The sequence below is a fragment of the Chlorocebus sabaeus genome, chromosome 12, assembly GCF_047675955.1.
Source record: "Chlorocebus sabaeus isolate Y175 chromosome 12, mChlSab1.0.hap1, whole genome shotgun sequence".
Lineage (NCBI taxonomy): Eukaryota > Metazoa > Chordata > Mammalia > Primates > Cercopithecidae > Chlorocebus > Chlorocebus sabaeus.
The window spans coordinates 46653001-46679294 of NC_132915.1; the positions used below are offsets into that span (position 1 = coordinate 46653001).

Consider the following 26294-nt stretch of genomic DNA (forward strand, 5'->3'; position numbering starts at 1 on the left):
ACGTTAATGAGCTCAATAGACTAATATCATGAATGGGTCATACATTTTAAAAAATGTTTTATCTTTTCATACCTGGTCTTTTCCATCCTTTTACAATTCCATTTAATTCATTTCACTGTTATTTTGTTTGCTTGTTTTTAATCTCTGTCTCCATTAAGCAATAAGATTGGTCTTTTGTTTGGCTTTCTTGTACTGTCTTTATCTAGTTTTGGTAATAAAAATAGCCTTACACAATGAGTTACTGAGCCAAAGAAAAAATTAGAAAATTGGACTATAAAGCTGATAACATTCCTTAGAATGTAGTGCAGAGACACAGCATGATGGAAACTATGAAAGAAGTAAGTAGCCATGGAGGAGAGAATGAAAAGTTCAAACCATATCTAATTGTAAAAGGTAAAATAGAGAATAGAGGAGTGGCAGTAGACATTGTACTGTATATATATATATTTTTTTCCAAATCTATGTTCAGTTTGACTTTAAGTCTACAAGCTTCTTGTTTATTTCTTGACTTTCTTTTCTTTTTTAATATCACTCATAACTAGCATGAGAGTATGATAATTTTATAAGAATTAACCTGGAAATCAGGAATCTTTTGGTATCTCACATAAATAGGGAGAAAAGACAAAATGGGCCTAGTTCTAGTGAATTCAAGGCAGATAGTCATGCCAGGGTATTTGGAAATAAAGAGTGCTATACATAGGGTTACTTCTTGATGTCTCTAGATTGAGGTGAAGACATCTAGGGAAAGTAGGTCTTAGCCTCAGTGCCTCTCCTTCAGCCCCATATGATGCAGGGTAATCTAAGGAGAGGCAACATCTTAGACCCAGAGTGTGCTTTCACTCTTAAACCCTGCATGTGGCTTTGTGTGTGTGTGAAAAGGGTATACGAAGTAAATGGAGAATATAAATTCTATATAATTGGAATCATATGGTTTATAAATTTGTATCCTGCTTGTGCAATTACCATTTCATTGCAATATAAGTTAACATTTGAAACATTTTTTTGACTGCCTCATATTCTAACATAGGAATGTACCATTTTTTTACCTAAACATTTCCCTACTCTCAGACATTTTACATATTTCAATTTTTTTCCTATTTATTTTATTCCAATGCCTCTTTTTGTTTGTTTTTTTGAGATGGAGTTTCACTCCTGTAGCCCAGGCTGCAGTGCAATGACGTGATCTTGATGCATTGCAACCTCTGCCTCCTGTGTTCAAGCAGTTCTCTTGCCTCAGCCTCCCAAGTAGCTGGGATTACAGGCACGTGCCTCCATGGCTGGCTAGTTTTTGTACTTTTAGTAGACACGGGGTTTCACCACGTTGGCCAGGCTGGTCTCAAACTCCTAATCTCAGGTGATCCACCCGCCTCAGCCTCCCAAAGTGCTGGGATTACAGGTGCAAGCCACTGCACCTGGCCTCATTTATATATATTTATTCTCATCCCTGATGGTTTCCTCAGGATGAATTATTAAAAGTAGAATTACTTAGTCAAAGATTATGAACCTAAGACTTTTGAATATATATTCCCTGCCAAACTGCATTCCAGCAAGATTATACCAAGTTATCTTCTCACAGTGTATGAGATTGCCCACATTTTATATTCTTGCAAGTATTTATTATAATTTAAAAACAGCCTTTTGGTTTTCAAAGCAAATATATTCCTTTATTTCTTATCTCTTTGGAAACTAGTGAGGTTTTTCACTTTCACTTTTCATGCAGTTTTCTTTTGTAAATGTTCTGTCAGCTTGTCTTTTTATCTTGTTTGCTTACAGATACACGTGACCCTTTAAATATATGTTAGGGAATGAGCGCTATATAATGTTCATCAGAGTGTATTATTTGCTCACCTTGTTAATACTTTCTAAACATTATAGATTCAGTTCCAAAATAATTGAGACTGTTTTTGAAGACTTTTTCTTAAGTTTGAGCTCCATGTACTTCTTTCTGCATTAGCAGATATTAAACTTAATTGTTTTCATTGTGTATCTCCATCTCTGGACTCTGAGCTCCTTGAGGGCAAGGAGAGTTGATGTGTTACCCTTTTCTCCCCACTGCCTTCTCCTGTGATTGACAGTCTTAAGTTCAATAAATGCTTTTTGAATGAACACGTGAAAATTCTTTGATATAACAATTGTAGGAAGTAGGAAGTAAGAACAGTAAAGAATTAACATTTGGAAGGGGATATCTAATTGTGATGTGGAGAAAAAATGTCAGTAGTAGTTAGCTTTGTTTTCTTGCCAGAGCATTTGATATTGATAGTGACTATTTGGCACTAACTAAAGTATAGTATTTTGGTTTTTCAGGTGGTTGGGAGAAGATCAGATTGTAGTACCTTTACTTGGGCTCAGAATGCTGTTCACCTTTGCCATACTTTAGTTGGAAAATATGCCAGAGTTAATAATTGGTTTGCTTTTGTTTGGTTTTTATGATTTTTACTTTATTATTGTTTCTATTACTTTTTTTCTCATTTTCAGCATGGAAGAATATCAATCTTATACTTTCTCTAGGTATCTTACTGTACAGGATCAAAATAAGTTTCAATATATTAGGTCAAGGTGCCACAAAGAGAGTACTTTTATATTATGCTTATCATCTTATTTTCATATTTAACTAGTTTCGAGTTTATATGTGTAAACTTAATTTGAAAAGTTGACTTGATTTATTCTACAGCATTATTTTAAATGAAAACTGACTTGTAATTTGTTGCTTGATTTAATTATGTTCAGTAATTTATATTTTTCATTGAGTTATATGTGTAGATATGGCCACACAAATATATGGGAAATGATTTTTGAATAGTTTAATGTTTAATCAATTTTCAGGAGAGAACAACTTAACAGTATAGTATAATGTTATGATATGATTTTTAGCCTTAATAAGTGAAAGACATTTTTATTTAAAAGAAAAATTTGAAGTCTTTATCTTTTGTAAGTCTTAACTATAAACTTTTTTTCTAAAGGCCTTTGTGTATTATATTCACAAAATTTGAACTTATCATTCAACTCTACTATCCTGCATGAAAAATAAACCATTTCTGCTATGAAAAAAGGCTGCCAATAGATATTCTGATATTTCAAGCTTACTTTAAGTTCCAAGCAGAATGAAACAGCCCAAGATATTAAAATCTAGAAATTTAGCATATCTAATGGAAACTGCAACTCAACTTTAACTACTCTATAGTGGCACTTCTCTTGCCGCTATAATAAAACTTAAGAATGTTTAGTGATTTTTTTTCGTACTATTATTCAAAATTACATTACCCTTACTGAAATCTGAATGGCTTTTAGTGGATTAATTAAACTGTAGCTGGTTTGCCATCTGGGTGCAGCTTGTTTAGCTGCCTTTCCACAGAAAAATTTCTCATGGAGTAAAGAGTATTTTTTGTTAGAATACAGCTGCTAGGCTTTACTTTCTAAAAAAACAAATAGTTTATGCTTTCATACATGAGATTTGTGATGAAAATTAATTTGTAAAATATAAAACCTATGATTGCCTTTTAAAATAATACTACACAAGCTTTTTTATATTCTTTATGAATTTGTAAAAAAATATATTTTATGTCTTGATAACTTGTAATATTAAATAGAATCCTAGGTTTAGGCTAAATATGAAAAAATGGGTAAGAGGGAATTAACTAAATCTGATTTTTATGGCTCAAGTGGTTTCATTAAATTAGAGTGCTCTGTGTTGTTCATTAATGAACTTGTGCCATATGCTTTAACTGTTCTGGTCAATAGCTGATAAAGAAAGGCTTGTGGATTTGCTTTTTTTTTTCATATAAAGCTGGATAAAAATATCCATGTGATGGGCTTTTGTCAAAGGAGTTACTTTGAATTCAGTAACTACTACTGAGGCAATATGGCTCGCAATTTGCAACCCAAAGGTAGTCATACATTATTGGAATACAGCCTACTGCGCTTCACATTACACAGATGTGAAGGCCTGATTATAGCTGCTTCATAATTAACAGTGATCCGATTTGTTTTGTGGCATAAATGGTGCATGTGTAGAACATTAGCCATGGCACTCTCATTCAAATTCAACTCAAGGGCTCAGCGGCAGGCGGGTCACGAGCTTCAGGGAGTAGAAGCACAAGCTCCTCCATATGTTCTTGCTGCATCTTACTATGGCTATGAGTGCAAGATAAGTTCCCTAAAGAACCTAATCGTGTTCTGTAATTACAGCGCGGCTTTCTGCTGGCTAGAAATGAGGGAGAAGCTAAAACACTCCCTCATCAGATAATTTGTAAATTACTTTACATGGCGGATGCCTAACTCAGTTGGTTTTCAACTGCTGAAATTATAAATAATTGTAACAGATGTGGCAATATGGCTGGCCTCCAATAAATGAGGCCCTTGATAATTTGGCCAACCCTTTGACAGGCCAATTTAATAAAATGTGAACAAAATCTTCTTGCTAATAATTTATCATCCTTTTTCCCAGTAGAATAAATTTAATTACCCTAGCAGTTAACAAGGTCACACCCAGATGCCAAACTCGGCTACAGTTTTGATAATGCAATCAGGAATTGAGAGGTGATGACAGCGTTGTTGTTTTTTTCATTACCTGGCTTCACATAAACACAGGTGGCGTAGCTTTCTTGTCAGTTTTTAATAATTACAGGCTATTATGGAATGCATAGTTAGCAGATTGAAAACCACACTTTAGTGAATTTGTTTGAGTATGATTGAGGTTTTAATGTATAGAGATGATAATGTATAACAAGCATAGTCCCTTGCTTATACCATTAATGCACAAATTTTGGTTGTTTTACTGGTGACATAAGTGTTAAGTGTTTATAAAACTTACAGTATGTATTATAATAAGTAATGGATTATACCCCAAAGTCACATATTTAGAGATACACCATAAAAAAATTTAATTCCATGAATTTTAGAAATTCATTTTAGGATACCACTAACAGAAACATTTTAAATATCCAGATTTGCAAATTCTGGCAGAATGTGAGGCTTATAAAATATTTTGGAAAAATCTAAATGTGTTTTATTTTGCTATTTAAGATTAAAAGAAATCTATAGGAAAATCAGTCTTTTCATTCTAGCTTTTAGGTATAGCCAGGATTAGTTTACTCTTAGGATTGAAATCTATAGGTAATTTGTATATTGTGGAGTTAACATTCTAAACATTCTTCTGTGACATGTAAATATTACTAATTTTTGTCAGTACAATGATATTTACATGTCATAGAATGCATACTTAGCTTGTGGTTGCTCAATTTTGTACCAAAGATGCTACTGTCATTTACTGGATGTATGTATAAACCAATAATTGTCATCTACTGGATATAAGTATAATTGATTTGTAACCCACTCAGTGTTAGGTTTTATGTAGTATGTGGAAGAAGTTAAAGTTTTGGAATTAATTTTTTTCCATTTAATTTTGCTGTTCAACAAATAAACTTATATGATACAGTTTGACTGTATCATGTAAGTATTTAGATACTAAAAGAAAGCTAAATTTGACTGACTATTGTTTATTACTGAATTTTGCTATAATGTGATAGTGTTATAAGCGGAGATGGTGACAGTTTATTTTTTACTCAAATGTAGTCAATAATTTTATTTTATTTTGTGAATTACAAATGCTATCTGAAGATACTTGGGTTAAAAGTGAGTAGATGGAAGAAATGCAAATATTTATATTTTTAAAAAGAGTGCTAGATGAATTTGTTGATATTAGACATTTTATTACTCAATATAGTGGTCTTTCTAAAAATGAAGTGTAAGTTTAAACTAGTACACTTAGTTTTATTTGTGAATTTTTATTACAATACTATTTTGATTTACAATTATGCTAAATTGATATTCTTTTTCTTTTTTTACAAGAAAATATGACTATTATTAAAGTCATTTATTTTCAGGATATAGATGATTCAGCTAACAATGTTTACTTTATTAATTGGTAATAAATTAATAGAAATGCAGACATTTCTGCATTTCTGAAATCAATTTTAAAAATAAAGTTAATCTCTGAATACAGAGATTCAGGCATTTCATGAGAAGAAAAGTGTGTGTGCATATGTATGTGTGTGTGTGTGCGTGTGTGTATGTATACACAGACACTTATATACTCTGTTGTATTCCAGGAGGATTTGAATTAGTTTTCAGAGAACAGTCATTCAAGTAGTCAGTTTTTCTGATATATACGTACATGTTAGATATTTTATATACACACGTAAGAGATTTTATTACAGACACACACACACTTGACCTACACTTGATTTTCAGTGAGATATTGTTTTAAGAAAAAGTATTTCTTTTGCTGAGATATCATATGCTTTTTAAAATGTTTTTGTTTTGCTATAGGCTTTGTTACGTGTTGACAGGTTTAGAATTCATAAATTTTTTAAAACAAGCGAGATGATGTATGTAAAATTCTTAGCCAGAGGTAGGAACTAAATACTTTTTTGCTAAATGCTAGTTATTATCACCATTGCAGTATAGTAGGAAAAAATATATTTAATTATAATTTGCCAAAAAAATTTAACTTACAATTTTTCTAATTATTATAGCTGTGAAACAATTTTCTATGTATTAGCCAATATTCAGTCAACCCGCATTGTAATAATAATGCCTTACAATATTTCTTGGATTGAATGCAACATGACTATATATTTAAGTTGTATAATTATAAAAATAGTAATTTGTATAACACCTAAAGGCCCTTCCCCCATGCCTTCTCTTCTATTTAATATATATCTTCTACAGAACTTTTCAATTAAAATTAGCTCTGTGAATCGTTGTGAAAAATAAAGTTATGTATTAACAATGGCAATTTAAAAAGATTATTTCCACCTGGGAGCCTTTAGCCATGTAGTCAGTCCACTAATCATTTTTCAGCAGATTAATCATGGTATAGCACCACACCATTGTATTCCAAGACTGTAAACTAAAAGGGAGCAAAATATTTTCAATATTAGAGAAAAAATTTATTTATAAAATGTGAATAATTGTTAGGAAGGAAAGTTAACTTTTCAAAGATTCTGGGATTTTAAGGGTAGTAGAATGAACTTCCACAGAGAGGGGATTGAGTAACTTGATTTTGCTATGCATGTAAAGCAGCTCTTAAAAAGGTTAAAGATATGTAAGGATATATGGAGATCTGTGAGGATATACGTGTATACTCATATATTTTATTATAATACATATAATAGTTATATATGTATATGTTTGAGATTATTAAGTTTTTAAAACGCAAGTTAAAAAGTACAGTATGGCTAGGGACAAAAGGGTAGCTTTACAAGTGGAGTAATCTGACAAAACTCTACTTCAGCCAGGTGATCAAACTGAATATCAACAGTCATAAATCATGTTGATAGCATATACCCTTGATATGATGTGATGAAAATGGCACTTTACCTCTATGATCTTCCTTCTCAAAACTCATAACCCCAGTCTAATCATGAGAAAAACATCAGACAAATCCCAAAGGAGGGGCATCCTACAGAAAACTGTCAAGGTCATGAAAGACAAGAAAAGTCTGAGAAAGCAGCCAAAAGGAGCTCTAGGAGATATAGCAACTAAATGTAATGTGTCCTAGATGGGATCGTGAAACAGAAAAAGGACATTAGGAAAAAACCAAGGAAATGTGAACAGACTATGTCCTTCAGTTACTAATAATGTATGAATATTTGTTCAGTAATTGTAACAAATATACCATACTAATTTAATATGTTAATAATAGGGAAACTGTGTGGGTGGGGGTAGGAGGTCAGGGAGAACTCTGCAAAATATCTGCTCAGTTTTTCTGTACATAAAAAAACTGTTGTAAAAAATAAAGTCTATTAATTTTTAAAAAGTATGTTAAATGACAAAAATATAGTAGTTACCTTTTTTTTTTTTTTTTTTTGAGATGGAGTCTCACTCTGTTACCCAGGCTGGAGTGCAGTGGCGCGATCTCGGCTCACTGCAAGCTCCACCTCCCGAGTTCACACCATTCTCCTGCCTCAGCCTCCCTAGTAACTGGAACTACAGGCACCCACCACAGTGAGACGGGTTTTCACCGTGTTAGCCAGGATGGTCTCGATCTCCTGACCTCGTGATCCGCTCATCTCAGCCTCCCAGAGTGTTGGGATTACAGGCGTGAGCCACCGTGCCCAGCTGTTTCCTTTTTTTTTTTTTTTTTTTTTAAAGTCTGGGAGATATATTACAAACTTACTAGTAGGAACTTTGAGGGATGAGATTGTGAAGAGACTTTTATTTATATTTCCCCTACCTATACTGAAATTTTTGCATTGAACTTTCAGTCATTTTATTTGCAAAAAAATAAATATTTCTATTTTGAAAAGCATTTAGGCCGGGTGCAGTGGCTCATGCCTGTAATCCCAGCACTTTGGGAGGCCAAGGCGGGCGGATCACCTGAGGTCAGGAGTTCGAGACCAGCCTGACCAACATGGTGAAACCCCTTCTCTACATGGTGAAACCCCTTCTCTGCATGGTGGCAGATGCCTGTAATCCCAGCTACTCAGGAAGCTGAGGCAGGAGAATTGCTTGAATTCAGGAGGCAGAGGTTGCAGTGAGCCAAGATTGCACCATTGCACTCCAGCCTGGGCAACATGAGTGAAACTCCATCTCAAAACAAAACAAAACAAAACAAAAAAAGCATTTAGTTACATGTCCATTGTAAAATCTTTAAGGAAATTCAGGGAAGTACAAAGAAAATAATTCACGTTACAGTCCCTCTACTTAGAAATCACACTGTAACATTTCAGGGTTGTTTTTTCACCTTATGCGTGTTTGGTGAAATCTATTTCTATATAGTATAATATACCCTTTTGTACCTTACTTTTCTCAATTTATCATAGATATCTTTTCATGTTAGCTTTCAGTGTAATTAGAAGTAAATTAAAGGTTTGGTACATTTTTATGGGCTTTGATACGTCTTTCAAAATTTCTCTGGAAAATTGACAGCAGATTATACTTCCACTACCACGTTCTCAAAGTAACCCATAAACTGGGTCCAACCAGCATTTGAAAATATGTACAATCTCCTTAGAAATCCTAATTCTTTGCTTTTCTTGAAAAATCAGTATATCTAGCAACAGTGGGGCACATTCTTCCCTGAAAACAATTAGCTGGAGTTGAGCAGCAACTGCCCTAAATTCCCTCCTTACTACTCAGCAGTGAGGCTGAGTGTTGACACTTCATTTTGCTCATATTTAATACTTAAAAAAAATTGTTTTATTAGGAGAAATGTAAAACCTTGTAAACATGTCTCTAGCAAAAGTGATAAAAGGCAAGAGAGAAAACCACACTTAAAGAAAACGGGAACATGAATAAGTTACTTTGTGGAGGGAAAAGACATATTTACGTGGTTAATATGTATGCAAAATGCCTCTGTTGCATAAATGTTAAAGCTTTTATTTTAAAACACACCAGACACATATTTATTTATCTGCATTATCTTCCTGGTTTCTATTCACTACTTTAATAGTATTTTAATTTTGAAGTTCTCTGATTGTTTATTGAGGAATTTTGAAGGAATGCTGCCTAAATATCCTTTATTGTTATCAAAAATATTAATATCATTACTATAATATCAGTAGAAATATTATTAGAAATGAATCCATTATTATTATAGTGACAGTATCCACTGTTGGAACATTGTTAATGTCTTCTTGAATATTTGAGTTATTCATCGTAGCTTCTTGACTGAATATTAACATTTTAATATTCCTAGCTATAGCATTATAATCCACTGATGACTTAGGAAGTTCATTTATTGAAGAACACAGGTTTGTTTATTGGATATACCAATAAACTAAAATTATGTTTTTCTTGTTTTATTCTAAGTTTTTGTTTGACCTTAAACAAATTATTAAAATTTATTTTGTGTTAGGGTGTTAATATATCATTTATAATTTTATTAAAGGAAACCTAGACAAGAGCAGGTAGTCTTTGAACGTGTTTAGGTTGGCAGCCCAATCAAAGAAAATATTTCTAAACATCAGAAGTTTGATTATAAAACAGGAGAAAAAATAAAAAAAGTTGTACATTGATTAAAATGGGGATAAAAGAATAGGGCAAAATCATTTAGACTTACTGGAAGAGAAATGCTTAAAATAGTTTAATGTGATGTTCAAAGCAAGATAACGAAGTAAGTAATATATTGTAAGTATGGTAACAGTACAATGTAAATAATACTTTGAGGAAGAGAGTCATATGGTAGAATAAAGGTTGGAAACAAATGAGGTGATTTAAATATGAGAAAAGTGTAATAGTATAAATCAAATGTGGCCCCTGTCATAAAAATTGCAGGTTAGAATTAGGAAAATTTTGCCTATCCTCTCAAAAAAGAAAAAGGCAGGCACAGTTGGAAAAGGATGATGTTTTCCATTGTTGGTTCAAAACAGTTAACCGTATATATTTTTCTCATAGTACTTAGGAATATCATTTAGGAAGGATGGGGCCCTTCATCAGTTCAAGTTCTAATATTTTCAGGGTTACTAGATCCTTATTACTAATGTTAGAATCATAAGATTTGACATTTGTTTTGCCTGTAAGTCAACAAAAACTGTTTTCATGTGATTCTGTGTTTCTGTTTTTGTAAATGTACTCGTTAATTTGAAATAGCGTATTTGCATGGATTTTAATGGCCTCAAATACATTCAGTGGAGATGGTAGTCAAATTTTGCAGAATTCTGGTTTTTATGAACAGGTTTCCTACAAGATTAGTTTTCCTGTGATGTCTGTTGTTAAAATGTGGAGCTTACCATTAGCAGTTTATCTGAAACATGAATAAATTTCAAAGGAGAATGATGTAAACTATGTTGACTTAAAACTGTCAGGGTTTTTTGAGGAGCTGTTATTAAATTAGGAGACAGTAAAAGCTAATTGTACTTATAATGCTGTTGGTTTCCTTTTCCCAGGTTTATATTCTGTGGTATTGTATGATTCTTGATGACCTGATGGTGGATTGAATATTTTGTGAGGGAATACATATGTGTATAATCAGAAATTTGAAATGACTCATTTATAGATGAGTGGTGTGTGTCATGCAGCCATGTTTTAAATTTTTTCTCTTGAAATCTATATGACAGCATTATTTATGAAAATACTTGTATATAGACTCTTGGTTATTTTACTGAAAAATTCTATTCTACAGAATGAAAAAGTTCAACTCATGCTAGTTTATTATTAAAATGAAATTTCCTTCTCTGAGTATTTATAATTTCTATAATATAGTGTTACATATAACTATTTGCTATATTTATAAATAATGTAAGATACAAACATACATATATATTTACAAGTATACTTTTTAAAATAGGTACCTTATCGCCCATCCTTATCAAGCTTAGAAACATTAATGGTTTCACAGAAGTCTGAAATTGAGTATTTACAGGAGAAACTAAAGATAGCAAATGAAAAACTGTCAGAAAACATATCTCCCAGCAAGGTTTTCTCAGAAAAGAGCATCATGACAAGTGCTGAAGGAAAACATAAGGTAGGGACGTTTTGTCATTTTGTGAACTTGCCAGGATGAGGCTGGAAAGGCAGGAGATGAAGTTAAAAAACAAATGGCAGCATTTAGTTCTCTGCTTATATTTCAGGAAGCTTTTAAAAAGTATCATGTACCAAACTATTGATAAAATAACTTTTAGGAATAAGGAGTTTTCCCTTTTTAAAGACTGAATTATATTCCCAAATTAGTTAATTAAACATACTAATAGTACTATATCAATTTTGTCAGTAAATTAACATTCTTATATTAAAACTTTGGTAAGTATTCCTCGTCTCTCTATGGTAAGTATTCGTCATCTCTCTATTAATCTATCTGATTAAAAATTTATTTTTAAATGGTATTTACTCACTTTTCTAATTTGAATTAAAATAAAAATATATCTAATATGTCTTTCAATCGGATTTGATGTTTAAAATACTGTCTCTGTGGAAAATAAAATAGTAAATGAATTTTAACACTAACTTCTGCACTTGTTATATATTTTTATAGATTTAAAGGGATAGCAGTAAGAGAAAAATAGCAAATTTTACATAGCATGTTTCTCATTTATTAATGTCTCAATTTTTTTAGTATTTATTACATATTTGTGTTATGCTGTAAAAGATTCTACAGAATGTTGACTAATATAAAAATTCTAAAATATCATGTAGTATATATGTTATTTCTAGATAAATTGAAATAACATTTTCCTCAAAGTAAGAGTTTTAGCATATTTTTCACACACTTGTTACTTCAGCAATAGAGGAATAATATTTTTTATGATAGGAAACCATGTTGTTAAGATATTATTGTTTTTGTTTCTTTCCATTTTTTCTTATGAGTGGGACAAACTATCTTAATAAAGGAAGTATTTAAAATTTGAACCATGTTTCTGTGGTACTGTTATTCATGCTCTCTAAAATTATTAGTAATTTTCAGAAAATGAGATTTATTAAAACAACTACATTATACATTTCTTGTCATTTTGAAGTAGTTTCACAAGCACTGAGCTTTATTTAAATGAAAGAAAACATTCATAACATTGAAATACAGCATTACCAGGCCTAATTTGGTTGGTTGTTCGACTGCTGAAATTTAAAAATGTACTACTTTGACTTTTGTCTGCTTTTAATAAAAGTCAAGAAAAAGAGAGGGGTATTTTGACCAAAATTTTCTTTCTTTTTGTAAGGCCATGCAGCAAGGATGAACACTGTGTTGCCCAGCTTAATAGTTGCTTTCACATATTCTTTCTCCAGATTGGTATATGAAGCTGTACATAATATAAACATATTCTTGTCTCTAGTTAGCCACATTATAGTTAATGACCATATGGTCATTATGGTATAAGATCTACTGTCTGTTGTATTTATATTCCTCAAGCATATTGTTCCTTCAACTTCACAGTGTGTTAAACTATTTCAAAGGGAAAAAAATCCTTTCCCTCTTGTTTCTGGTTGTCCTATCAAGTGTAACCTTGGACCCTTATAGAGCAATTAGACCAGCCTCTATCCCCTCCTTTGTAATGAGGTTTCTTGCATTTCTGAGTCTATAACCCTTTAGTCTTCCCTAATGGGACATCATTATTCTGAAAGAAACAATGTAAATGTAAATGAATATTCTCATTAACGAGTCACAGAGAAACCTTTAGTGGTAGCACTGTGGTAATTCTGCTTGTTATTTCTCTGGTATTCCATACAGGATTTTTTTTTTTTTATAATTCATTATTAGTATTCAAAATTACTTGTTCTTTAATTTTGCATGTCTTTCATAATCCAGTGTTCCAACTAGTTCAACCATGTCCTTGTTTTATTCTCGAGGAACCACCTGTGAAACGTTCAAGGTCTTTGTCCCCAAAGAGCTCTTTCACAGACTCGGAAGAGCTACGGAAGCTAAGAAAAGCTGAAAGAAAGATTGAAAACTTAGAGAAGGCACTACAACTAAAGGTGAACATTAAATCATTTCTTTAGTAGTAACCTTGCAAAGATAAAAATATACCAGAGTAAACATACAGTTCACAGATTACTAGTTGTCATTTTTCTTTCTCCTGAATTTAATTGCCTATATAAGTGTATAATCAGTTCATCTTGTTATGAAGATTTCTGAGGATTATAAAACAATATAAAATATTTGCTACTTGAAAAGTAAATATTTATTTACCGCTTTCAAGTTATTTGGTAATAGTTTGTCTTAAAATTGGGAATAAATTTCTTACACTTTATCAAAGGCAAAAAATAGAATTGTAGCAAGTGAAAAGACAATTTCTTATTCTTTATATATGATAAACATATGAAAATAAAAGTCAGTTTAAAAGCATATTAACCTAGCTCAGATCACTTACAATTATCCTTTATAGAAAAATTACATTTAGTCAACATGAAATATATATATATATTTTCATTTCAGCTGAATTTGTCTCAGAACATGTAACATTTGAATGAGTGCTCTACCTATGTTTAAGAAACATATATGTTATTGACCTGTCTTTGAGAGCTTATATTAATACTTCCTAATTTATACTTCGTGAAATCTCTTTTTCAATATGCAAGTTGTTCATACATATTGAACCCATTTTGTGTGACTACATTGAGGATTTTTTTTCTCTTTCATTCTTCACTCACAGTTACCTGAAGCTGTGCCCTATTTGAAGTTTAATCATATAATTCTCAAATAGTTTCATGACATTCTGTAAATCCAGTGCTTTACACACGATTAGAATGCAGTACACGTAAAGCTCAGATTCTTTGTCATATGTTATAGATTACTCTTAAGGAGAAAAATGTTCAGTTTAGATTATGTGTGTTCTAAAACAAAATAGGGTTTATAGGTATACTTAACAATAAGCTATAAATAATAATTTTAGTTTGCCTTTCCATTAAAGTTTTAATTTATGTTTATTCATTGAGAGTTAAACTGTTCTAAAATATGAAAATTATAATCTGTTTCTACCAAAAATAAAATGTCCAAATGACCTCAGCTAGCATTTAACCTACTTGAAATTTATAAGGAACTTAGATAAACACATAAGTTATTCTCTTATTCATTTGTTTCCTCGATAGCAATTACTGAGCATTGCAATTAGCTAAGCATCATGCTAGTCATTTATCTAACAGGAGACTGTTAGATGAATTACTATCCTTCAAGACCCTTTCTGTAGTTAAGAAGATAAGTAAGTAGTTAGACTCTTGTGTTACTTGTAAATGTGTGGTTAAGCCCAGGATATTATGGGCATTTTTGAGGAGGCAGTCTGTTACCTTCTTTCTTTTGCATAATTTTTTTTTCTGCTTTTTACTTGAAACAGAGTCTTACTCTGTCGCCTAGGCTAGAGTGCAGTGGCATGATCTCAGCTCACTGCAGCCTCTGCCTCCCAGGTTCAAGCGATTCTTCTGCCTCAGCCCCCCTAGTACCTGGGATTACAGGCGTGCGCCACCACTCCCGGCTAATTTTTGTGTTTTAGCAGAGATGGAGTTTCACCATGTTGACCAGGCTGGTCTCAAACTCCTGACCTCCTGCTTCAACCTCCCAAAGTGCTGGGATTACAGGCGTGAGCTACTGCTCCTGGCTCTTTTGCATAATTCTGGAAACTTGTTTTGTGGGTTCTTCAGAACCAATAGGATACACATGCACACACGCACACAGAACAATTATTTACTATATTTTTATGATTCCTTATAGTAAATTACATTTATATGAGATTTCCTATAAGGAATTGGCTTACATGATTATGGAGGCTCAGAAGTATAAGATCTGTAGTTGCTCAGGGAATGCTATGCAGCCGTAAGAAAGAATGAATTCGTGTCCTTTGCAGCAACATGAGTGCAGCTGGAGGCCAGTGTCCTCTGTGAACTAATGTAGAAACAGAAAACTAAATATCACATGTTCTCAGTTATAAGTAGAGGCTAAACCCTGAGTACACATGGACATAAAGATGGGAACACTAGACACTAAGGAACTGAAAAAGGAGGGGAGCAAGGGCTATAAACCTTCTTATTGGGTACTGTGTTCACCATCTGGGTGATGGGATCAACAGAAGCCCAAACCTCAGCATCCTGCAATATACCCTTGTAGCAAACCTGCACATGTACTCCCTGAATCTAAAATTTAAAAAAAAAAAAAAAAAAAAAAAAAGATTTTCAGTCGGCAAGCTAGAGAGCCAGGAGAGGTGATGGTATACTTCCAGTTTGAGCCCAAAGACTATAGAACCAGGAAGGCTGATGGTGTAAGTTCACGTTCAAGTCAGAAGGCAAGAGAAGACTGATGTCCCAGCTCAAAGGCAGGCAGAGAGAAAGGAATCTTTCTTACTCAGCTTTTATTCTATTCAGACTTTCAACAGATTAAATGACATCCATCCATATTGGGGTGGGCAATCTACTTTATTCAGTCTACTGATTAAAATATTAATCTCATCCAGAAACGTCCTCATGGACACACCTAGAAATATAGTTAACCAAATATTTGGGCAGTGAAGTTGACACATAAAATTAACCATCACATGTGCCATTCAGTAGTAGCAGATCTCTACCTGTTTACCTCAAGAAATCTGTAAGACTTTGACGGTTCGTTATTTTTGCCAGGAAGTAGAACATTTCAAAGATATTTTTAAATCTGTTATCTTCCCTTCCACTTCTTAAATTCCTTGTTTCAGGAAACGTCCCAGAAGGATTATACTAATTTATTTCCTCATTCCTTTTTCATGACAACAGCTTTCTGGGATGTTGCCCCAAGTTTATTTTCAGAGTAAAGTTCTTTTTTTCCAAAAATTTCTTTTCTTATTGATAGTTTTTAAAATGTTCATATTTTAAGTCAGTTGATGATAATCATGAATTTCAAATGTATGTCTTTTAACAGATTTGCAAGATGAGGAAAAAAATGGGAGCAAATATTTTTCTCTACATCATTTAGTAGGAAAGGATTATTTATTTTAAAGGAGCAAGATAGTTGAATGTAAAAAGTGCTATAATCAAGAACATTTAGCAAAAAATGTAGGTAAACAGAAACTGTAGAGTAAAGCAATTCCAAAGAGAGTAATGGAGCCCAGAGTAATTGACTTTAGTCTGGTAAAGCTAAATATCCCGTTTAATGAAGACTGAAGACTTCATTCCATACTCTCCCTTTTTATGCTATGATTATACTTATTGGCATTACTAAAGTATATATGAGTATAAAGTAGTAGTTAATAATGTGTCTATATTAGTTTCCGAGGGCTGCTATAAGAGAGTTCCATAAACCGGATGGCTTAGAACAACAGATATTTATTGTCTCAAAGTGGTGGAGACTAGAAAAGTACAAAATGAAGTTGTCAGCAGAGTTGGGTCCTGAGGGCTGTGAAGGAGAATCTGTTCCATTCCTCTCTTAGTTTCTGGAAGCCTCACGTATTCCTTGGTTTATAGACGGCATTGTCCTTGTGTTTTCACATTGTCTTCACTCTACACATCTGTCTTCCCTTGTCTGTGTTTCTGCTTTTTGTAAGGTTATCATTCCTGTTGGATTAGGGCCCATCCTAATGACCTCATTTTAACATGATTACCTCTGCAAAGATCCTATCTCCAAATAAAATCACATTGTGAGGTCCTGGGGATTAGGACTTCAACATACTTTTAGATGGGAGTGGTAGGGTACAATTTAACCCATAAAATGTGTCTTATGGTTTTTAAGATACATTCGTTGATTCAGTGCTCCTTCGGTAGACCATTACTAATGCATGTTGAATTTTTGTCATGGCCTTTGGTGTTATATGGAACACTGCTCTGGCAGAATTTAACGGAAACATGATAGATTAAAATGTTCCATGCTGAAGTGATTATTGTAAGCAGTTTTGTGAACCTTTAACATATGAATATGTGTTGTGAATCTACAGAAAAGTATAGGCACATCTTTTCCCTGATTTGCTTGGTTGTATTATACCTATTAATATTAACCAAAAGACTGTTGTTCCATGAAAAATATTGTGGGAAATGCTGAATTAAAGACAAAAGACATGCTCCATGGCACAGTAAGTAGCTTTAAGGTCCCAAGATGATTACCACGGTGGATCGAAGGGTGAGAGGGACAAGTAAGTTTCAGGAGTAACCCATGGAACACATGCATATACACTTTGATATATTGAAATGATGCTGTTATATCAACAGTAAGTTACACACATTAAGTGATTCTTATCCTTGTTATGAATTTGGTATAAATATTAGCACAGTATCTTGCTCAGCTTACATTTATGGCTAGTTTTTTGTATTTTCAAGGTAGTCACCTACCGTGACCAATATGATAACAAATAGCCAGTAGAAATGGAAGAAATGGAAGCTATGTTTATAAAAATCCTACCCATGTTCCTGACTTGATGAATGTAGTGATCTATCAACTTGCAAAGTATAATTTGGAAACCAGTGCGTCAGAGCTTTATGAAATCCATAATAATCTTGACTAATGTGCTGAATTCCTGCTTCATTGATTTTCATGCATTTGGCAACTTGATTCTATTAGCACTTTTCAGTGTCATTTAATAATATTAGTATGTCTTTTGAATGCAGCCTATGTCTTTTATTTTTCAGTGGTCAGGTACACATCAACTGTATACATTCTGCTGAAACGAAACATCTGTAATGAAATCCTTGGTATTTTATAAAAGGTTTTTGGCTTTTTTTTTTTTTTTTTAACTTCTTTCAAACCTTGTTCTTACTCCCTGAAGATTGAACCACTGTTTTAAAAACAGTGTTCACGCCTTATTCTCATCAAGGAACCTTTGTTCAAACCAGAAGATTAGATAAAAAATTATTGGCTGGGTGCAGTGGCTCACGCCTGTAATCCCAGCACTTTGGGAGGCTGAACCAGGTGGATCATAAGTTCAAGAGATCGAGACTATCCTGGCTAACATGGTGAAACCCCGTCTCTACTAAAAATACAAAAATTAGCTGGGTGTGGTGGCGCGTGCCTGTAATCCTAGCTGCTCAGGGGCCTGAGGCAGGAGAATTGCTTGAACTTAGAAGGTAGAGGTAGCAGTGAGCCGAGATTGTGCCACTGCACTCCAGCCTGGTGACAGAGTTAGACTCCATCTCAAAAATTATTTATGTTTTTATCAATTCAGAATTAGAATTGCAATTATCTTTTAGGAGAAGGTCAGTTGATACATTTTTTCCTGTTTTCTATTTCCCTATGTTTCATTCATTCATACTTGTTTGTACACAGAAAGAGCCTTGCCAGGCACGATGGCTCAGGCCTGTAATTGTAGCACTTTGGGAGGCCGAGGTGGGTGCATAACTTGAGGCTAGGAGTTCAAGACCAGCCTGGTCAACATGGCAAAACCCTGTCGCTACTAAAAATACACAGAAAAAAGAGCTGGGTGTGGTGGTGCACAACTGTAATCCCAGCTAGTCAAGAGGCTGAGGGTTGAGAATCGCTTGAACCGAGGAGGCAGAGGTTGCAGTAAGCTGCGATCCCGCCACTACATTCCAGCACGTCTCTGTCTCAAAAAATAAAAAAATTAAAAAAAAAAGAAGTTAGAGCCTCTAGTTTAGCTAGTTTAATTACAAAATCCAAAGGAAGTGCTTAGTAAATGTTTTATTGAATGATTTAATGAATTAATTTCATTGAGCACCTGCATGTGGAATATTTTTGTGTGTATCCTATAGGAAAATATATTAATTAGTGATATAAAATACATTTTTCAGGCCATACACTTGACTTTTTGTAAGATCTTTGGTGGTAACAGTTCCCAAATAAAGTACTACTATTTTGCCTTTGCCTACTATATGTCAAAGTTTGGATCATAATCCAAACTACAGTTAACCTGTGTTTGTTAGAAGGTTATAAATAAAATATTTGGATATTTTGAAAAATATTTATTTTAAGATATCCAACTTTTGATGGATGACTTCAGCTGGCATGTATTCTGGCAGTATTAAAATGAAGAAATGTTTTTCTTTGAGCTATATATATCTTATATTTACATTTTCACAAAATTTTACTGTCTATTGCTGAAGTGAGATAAAGGAACAATAGTCTCTAGGACTAATTTAATGCCTGATTTACACTTTGACAGCAGGATCCCCAAAACATGAATCTTTGGATGAAACTGCATTTTAAAAGATTTTTTCTTATGAATTATGTCTATCAAATGATTTGCAAATAATATCTAGTTGAGTTTTATTTTTAATAGTTTAGATTTTGATAATTTTATAAGAATTATGTAAATACTGTACTGTTAGATATAGTAAATTAAGAAGCAAGTAAAATTAAAGCAGAAGGCTCATCTATAAAACCTTTTTTTTAAAAAAAATTATACTTTAAGTTCTGGGATACACGTGCAGAACGTGCAGGTTTGTTACATAGGTATACACGTGCCATGGTGGTTTGCTGCACCAATCAACCTGTCACCTACATTAGGTCTTTCTCTAAATGCTATCCCTTCCCTAGCCCCCCACCCCCAACAGGGTCTAGTGTGTGATCCATGTGTTCTCATTGTTCAACTCCAACTTATGAGTGAGAACATGTGGTATTTGGTTTTCTGTTCCTGTGTTAGTTTGCTGAGAATGATGGTATCCAGCTTCATCCATGTCCCTGCAAAGGACATGAACTCATCCTTATTTATGGCTGCATAATATTCCATGGTGTATATGTACCACATTTTCTTTATCCAGTCTATCATTGATGGGCATTTGGGTAGGTTCCAAGCCTTTGCTATTGTGAACAGTGCCGCAATAAATATATGTGTGCATGTGTCTTTATAGTAGAACGATATATAATCCTTTGGGTATATACCCAGTAATGGGACTGCTGAGTCAACTGGTATTTATGGTTCTAGATGCTTGAGGAATCTCCACACTGTCTTCCACAATGTTTGAACAAACTTACACTCCCACCAACAGTGTAAAAGCATTTCTGTTTCTCCACATCCTTTCCAGCATCTGTTGTTTCCTAGTTTTTTAATGATCACCATTCTAACTGGTGTGAGATGCTATCTCATTGTGGTTTTGATTTGCATAATGACCAGCGATGATGAGCTTTTTTTCGTATGTTTGTTGGCTACATAAACATCTTCTTTTGCAGAGTGTCTGTTCATATCTTTTGCCCACTTTTTGATGGGGTTGTTTTTTTTTTATTGTAAATTTGTTTAAGTTACTTGTGGATTCTGGATATTAGCCCTTTGTCAGATGGATAGATTGCAAAACTTTTCCCATTCTGTAGGTTGCCTGTTCACTCTGATGATACTTTATTTTACTGTGCAAAAGCTCTGTCGTTTTATTAGATCCCATTTGTCAATTTTGGCTTTTGTTGCCATTGCTTTTGGTGTTTTAGTCATGAAGACTTTGCCCATGCCTATGTCCTGAATGGTATTGCATAGGATAAAACTTTTTTTTCTATAATTAATACTTAGTGGAAAGAGCCACTTATTGAAATTACTATAGGAAAATCAAAATTATTTGGTAATTTTGAACACTTTACACTAAAGCTTTGGGAATCAGAAGGGGCAGCATTCACTGCTTTTATTAACTGAAGTGCCTGGTACAGAGTCTGGCACATCATGTACGATATATAGAGCTCAGGAGATTTTTATTGAGTCTCAGTCTTTGGTTTAATGGTGTAATATAGTTAGTTTCTATGGACAATTAGGGAAAACACATGAATTCAATGACTAATGGTAGTTAAGGCAGTACTGAAAAATCCTTAAAATAGTGTCAATACGTATAAGAATCTCAATTTGTTCTATGAATTTAACAGAGGATCATTGTGAAAGTAATTGAGAAAATTTGTACGTCCCTTTCTATTTATTTTCACATCTTGGGTCAATCTTTGAGGTTCTGTTTACTCAATTTCTGATGACTCTAACAAAGAACTTTAATCATTCCCCAGATACTGAGTTTATATATAATAATTTTTAAGAAAGTCATTGTAAAATAAGAGTTTGAGGGAAGAACTTTGATTCAATGAAGAATAATTATAGAAAGCTATCATAGAAGTCTTTAACATAAGATAGACATTTTAGTTTAAGTTTGTTTTGAAATTATGTTTTGACATGAATCTCTTCCAATATAGTCTGTTAATTTCTCTTCTCTTCTCTTCTCTTCTCTTCTCTTCTCTTCTCTTCTCTTCTCTTTTCCTTTTTTGAGACAGAGTCTCTCTCTGTCGCCCAAGCTGGAGTGCAGTGGTGCCATCTTTGCTCACTGCAACCTCTGCCTCCTGGGGCTCAAGTGATTCTCCTGCCTCATCCTCCTGAGTAGCTGAGATTACAGGCATCTGCTATCACTCCTGGCTAATTTTTTTTTTTTTTAAGAGATGGGGTTTCACTATATTGGCCAGTCTGGTCTCAAACTCCTGACCTCAAGTGATCTGCCTGCCTTGGCCTCCCAAAGTGCTGGGATTATAGGCATGAGCCAATGCGCCCAGCCTATTAATTTCTTGTAATTAAATCATTTTATTAATAAATTTATAATATATCTTGCTGAAATCACTATTTTTTTCCTAGTTTTTAAGGAATCTCAATAAACATAATTGACTCATGTTCATATATGAGAAGGTATCAACATTATTAATTTTTAATCTCCTATTTTGCTAACTTAAATTATTTCACATACTTAACATTAGAAAGCTTTTTATTCAAAGAAGTTAAGTAGTATTTGGATAGTTTACCAAATTAATATGAAAAATTCACGTTCAAGACTCAGTTATTCTCTGTGTCTTAGAAGAAGAGATATAAATAGCTTCTATTTTGAAGATGGGTAACCTGAGATAACTGAATTTAAGTAACTAGATCAAAGTAAAATTTAGTTAACTTTGAGCAGCTAGATTTGAACTCTTATCAGCACAACATCCTACATATAATGGACTCTTCATATATGGTTCTTAAATTGAAATGAACAAAATTGAACTCAATAACCTGAATTTTTTACTTTTACTTCATGTATTAAACTATCCTACTTTAGCAAATTTACATTATGTGTGATTTGTATATCTTCTAAAACTACTTAAGAAACATTTATTTTGAATGCCTTTGTCAACGGAATCCCTTCTGCTTTTTCATCAAGCACTTTCATTTCTGTATGGCATGTAGAACACTTCTTGTTACAAACAAAACTCAAATACTTCTTAATAACTACTTGAGAGAACTATCCTAGTAGAAACAGTGAAAGTAGAATGACATACTACCCATACTGCTGAGACAGCTAGAATTCCAGTAAAATAATGCAGACTCTATAAAGTACTATCTCACTGTTTAGATGAGAGGTCAAGAAAACAGTTACTTGGTTTCTAAAAGATAAGGGCATCACTGTTAACATGTGGGGAAAAGAGACTGAAAGAAGCTAACTTTTGCGTTGTGTCCTTAATGGGGCTGGGGCCCCACCAACTAACTTAACTTAGTTCGTCAAAATTCAAACCTCTTTTTTCTTTTCCATATTTTTCAGGAAAAAACTTGAATTAATTTCAGTGATGTTCTTAACATAATGCCACTAACAGGAGCAAGCTCCAAGAATGGAATTCAGGTCTTTCTGATTACCATATGCCTACTCATCTCACCTCACTATAATATTAGAGAGTATCTGTTACTTCCACCAAATAAGAATACAAGTTCATTCATGCAGAAATATGAATAAAAGTTATTAAAATATTTGAAATTGTCATGAGGAAAGAAACTGAAGAAGTTACTTATTTCACTTTGAGAAACACAGTTTATAGTCATGTGCATATATCTTCTGAGGACTAAGAATTTGGTCTTTATAAATTCATTTTATGTATATCTAAAAATGAAAATTGAGCTCATGTGCTATATACATTTAGAAGTAGTTGACTGTGTCGCACACAGTGACTTATGCCTATAATTCCAGCATTTTGGGAGGCTGAGGCAGGAGGATCATTTGATACCAGGAGTTCGAGACCAGTCTGGGCAACATAGTGAGACCCTGTCTCTGCAAAAATATAATAAAAAATTAGCTGGGCGTGGTACTGCACGCCTGTAGTCCTAGCTACTTGGGAGGCTGACATGGGAAGATTGCCTGAGCCCAGGAGTTTGAGACTGCAGTGAGCTTTGAAATCCAGCCTGGGCCACAGAGGGAAGCCCTGTTTCCAGGAAAATAAAAATAAATAAAAAAGTAGTTGACTATAATTGTCTAACCTAGGTATTGACACAACAAAGTAATGTTTGGATGTCTTGGTTTACAACCTCTTTAAGAGTTGTAAGCCTAACTTTCCCTTTCCAGTTCTTCATGGTACAACCCCAGAAGGTTAAACTATGCTCCTTCTAACATAGGTCCAGTCTCATTTTCTTCCTTATGTGTAATCCTTGTATCTTAGTACATGTTAATTATGAATTCATGTGCTAAATAATTGTTCTTCCTCTGATTAATGTCCTTATACTAATTATATTTTCACTTTAACAAAATAATCATGGTTTATGTATAGATAAAACCTTATGCTGAAAAAGAAAATAATTAAAAATGTGTAAGATAGGCTTATGAATGTATGTTAACAACAGGGAAAGGAGTGAAACTATCTTAATGGTAAAATTTTGAAATTATTTGAGCAGCTTAAAAAATGCATTGACTGAGTTGAATTTATCAAGCAAATGTATTCTGCGACTAGAAGAATTCTTTTTTCTGCTTAGATACATATTACAGATTCATTCATGTTTACACACTATTTTCTTTCACATTTTGTATTTAGATGGGTAACCTTTTATTTGAAACATTATATTAATACTTTCTTCAAACCTATTATACTTGCTCTTTTTGTGTTCTACAGAGCCAAGAAAATGATGAGCTAAGAGATGCCCATGAAAAACGCAAGGAAAGGCTACAGATGTTACAGACCAACTACAGAGCAGTAAAAGAGCAATTAAAACAGTGGGAAGAAGGCGGTGGCATGTGAGTTACATAGCTCATAAAGGCATATCCCTAAATATTAAATGGAATGGAGTAGCATTATATAGGTGTCTTAATGGCTTTTGTTTGGTTTTAAAGAAATTATTTGGTAGTCAAATCTTTATTGTGAATTTTTAAATGGAAAATATAACAAGTTGTGTTGGTAATAACTACAAATTTTCCTCACATTTGCAGATATCATTAGCAGCCAATGATTATGAATTATTGTACACATTTTTAATATCAGTGGAATAACTTAAAAGTATGTGATTTAAAGCAAAAATGGTTAATATCCATGTGACTGAAAAAATTGCTTTCAAATAAATAAAATACTGGTGTTAAAATGTTTATAACTCCAAAAGTGTTTAAATTTTAATGGAAAGACTAGAGAAATATGAAATTCACATATATAGTTAACTATCTTAAAACTACTTCAACCTAGTATGCAATTTGAAGATCTTTACTATCCATCAGTTTGTTCTCCAGCTTATCTGAATGAATTGGCGGTCTCAGTTCAGTTGCTCTGAACAGGTGTTCAGATCTTGGTTAGTCGTAAGTGGCTCCCCTGTTAACAGTATCAACAGAGGGCAAAGGACTGAATGAGTACAGAAAATCTACTACCCTCTCATCTTTTGAGATGGATCCTTTAGGGCAATGTTGATGATACACATTGGTCTGTTCTGTAGAGAAATAGTGTTTCTAAATTGGCCAGTACAGCACTTTTACAAAATAAAAATGAAGAATTTGTTTTATGTTCAGAAAATGAAAAGTAAAGGGCATTTGGCATCACTTGTAGATAATTGTCACATCTAATTTTTTTCTTTGATGAGTGGAAGTGTTTCATATCACTTGCTAGTAAAGCAGTGATAAAGCAGTTTGTCCTAGTTTTATCCTCTGTTCACCTGACTTTTAACTAATCATTAGAAGAGTGAAATCTATTTTCTGACGTATTCACTGGTAATAGGTGTTTTTTTTAAAAAAAGATAAGGGCACTATACCACATTCATCTTGGTTAGCAGCAAATTGCAGATGAGTTGGTTGCAGGTAGATTTTTTTTGTGTGCGGGGGGGGGGACCATTAAAATTCTACAGTGTCTATTTTTATTACTACTAGACTGAATGGGAGCAATAGACCTTAGAATATCATGTGTCTGATTAAAAGTTTGCTTTCCATACTAGCAGTTTAGCTTCAAAAAATTATGATAGAGGGTTTTGATTTCTACATGCTTAGGTTTTAGGAAATTCAATCAATAAATGGTGAACTCGAGTTAGAAATTTGGTCAATAGATATTTTTAAATTTTAAGGAATGTATAAAATAATTTTTATTGTACTTCAGACATGTTAATGAAAAAAGCAACTTTGTTTTGAAAATAGGACTGAAATCGGGAAAATAAAGAGAGCAGATCCCCAACAACTTCGACAAGAAGATTGTGATGCTGTGTGGAATGAACTGGCATATTTCAAAAGGGAAAACCAGGAGCTAATGATTCAAAAGTGAGTTTCATTTTTAACAATATGGACTTAGATAAAATATTTGGGAGAAATTTTTTTGTGGCTTAAAGGCCATTAAAGAAACACTTTATACAATTTGAAATAATCTGATTTTTGCCAATAAAAGTAAAGAAAAAAAGACTAGCTTTAAAAAATATATATGTATTATGCAATAACAAGTTGCACAGTTGCTAGCTCTAACAGAAACTGTATAATATGATCTAGGGATTGTGTTAATTAGTGTGGCTCTCATCTGTTGGAGGTGTCGCTCTTCATTAGCCTGTATTTTAGACACTGCCATGCTTCATTTTTGGAATGAGGTGGAGAGGGGATAACCTACCCAGCCATCCTTGTTTGATCTCCCAGATACATACGCAATGCAGAATGCCTGAGCTCTCTTGGTTCCCTGCCCTGTCCTGCTAATCCCAGCTGAGCTCATTATGGTGTAGCCTTGCTGCTACTCTTGGAGCTGGAGCTGTCCAAGCTAATTACTGGTA

The 26294-nt window shown here is 33.3% G+C and overlaps 1 protein-coding gene across 6 annotated transcripts in view; it reads left to right on the forward strand.

Moving 5' to 3' along the window:
• CNTLN (centlein) overlaps positions 1–26294 on the forward strand; it is a 366668-nt gene that overhangs the window by 180299 nt on the left and 160075 nt on the right. For 5 of the 6 annotated variants that reach the window (XM_073021629.1, XM_007969157.3, XM_073021630.1 and 2 more), the window contains exons 9-12: positions 11291–11467; positions 13282–13407; positions 24188–24309; positions 25681–25800. In XM_073021629.1, coding sequence (XP_072877730.1) covers positions 11291–11467; positions 13282–13407; positions 24188–24309; positions 25681–25800 — 545 coding nt within the window. The remainder of the gene's footprint in view (positions 1–11290; positions 11468–13281; positions 13408–24187; positions 24310–25680; positions 25801–26294) is intronic. The other variant, XM_073021628.1, reaches the window with a different exon arrangement.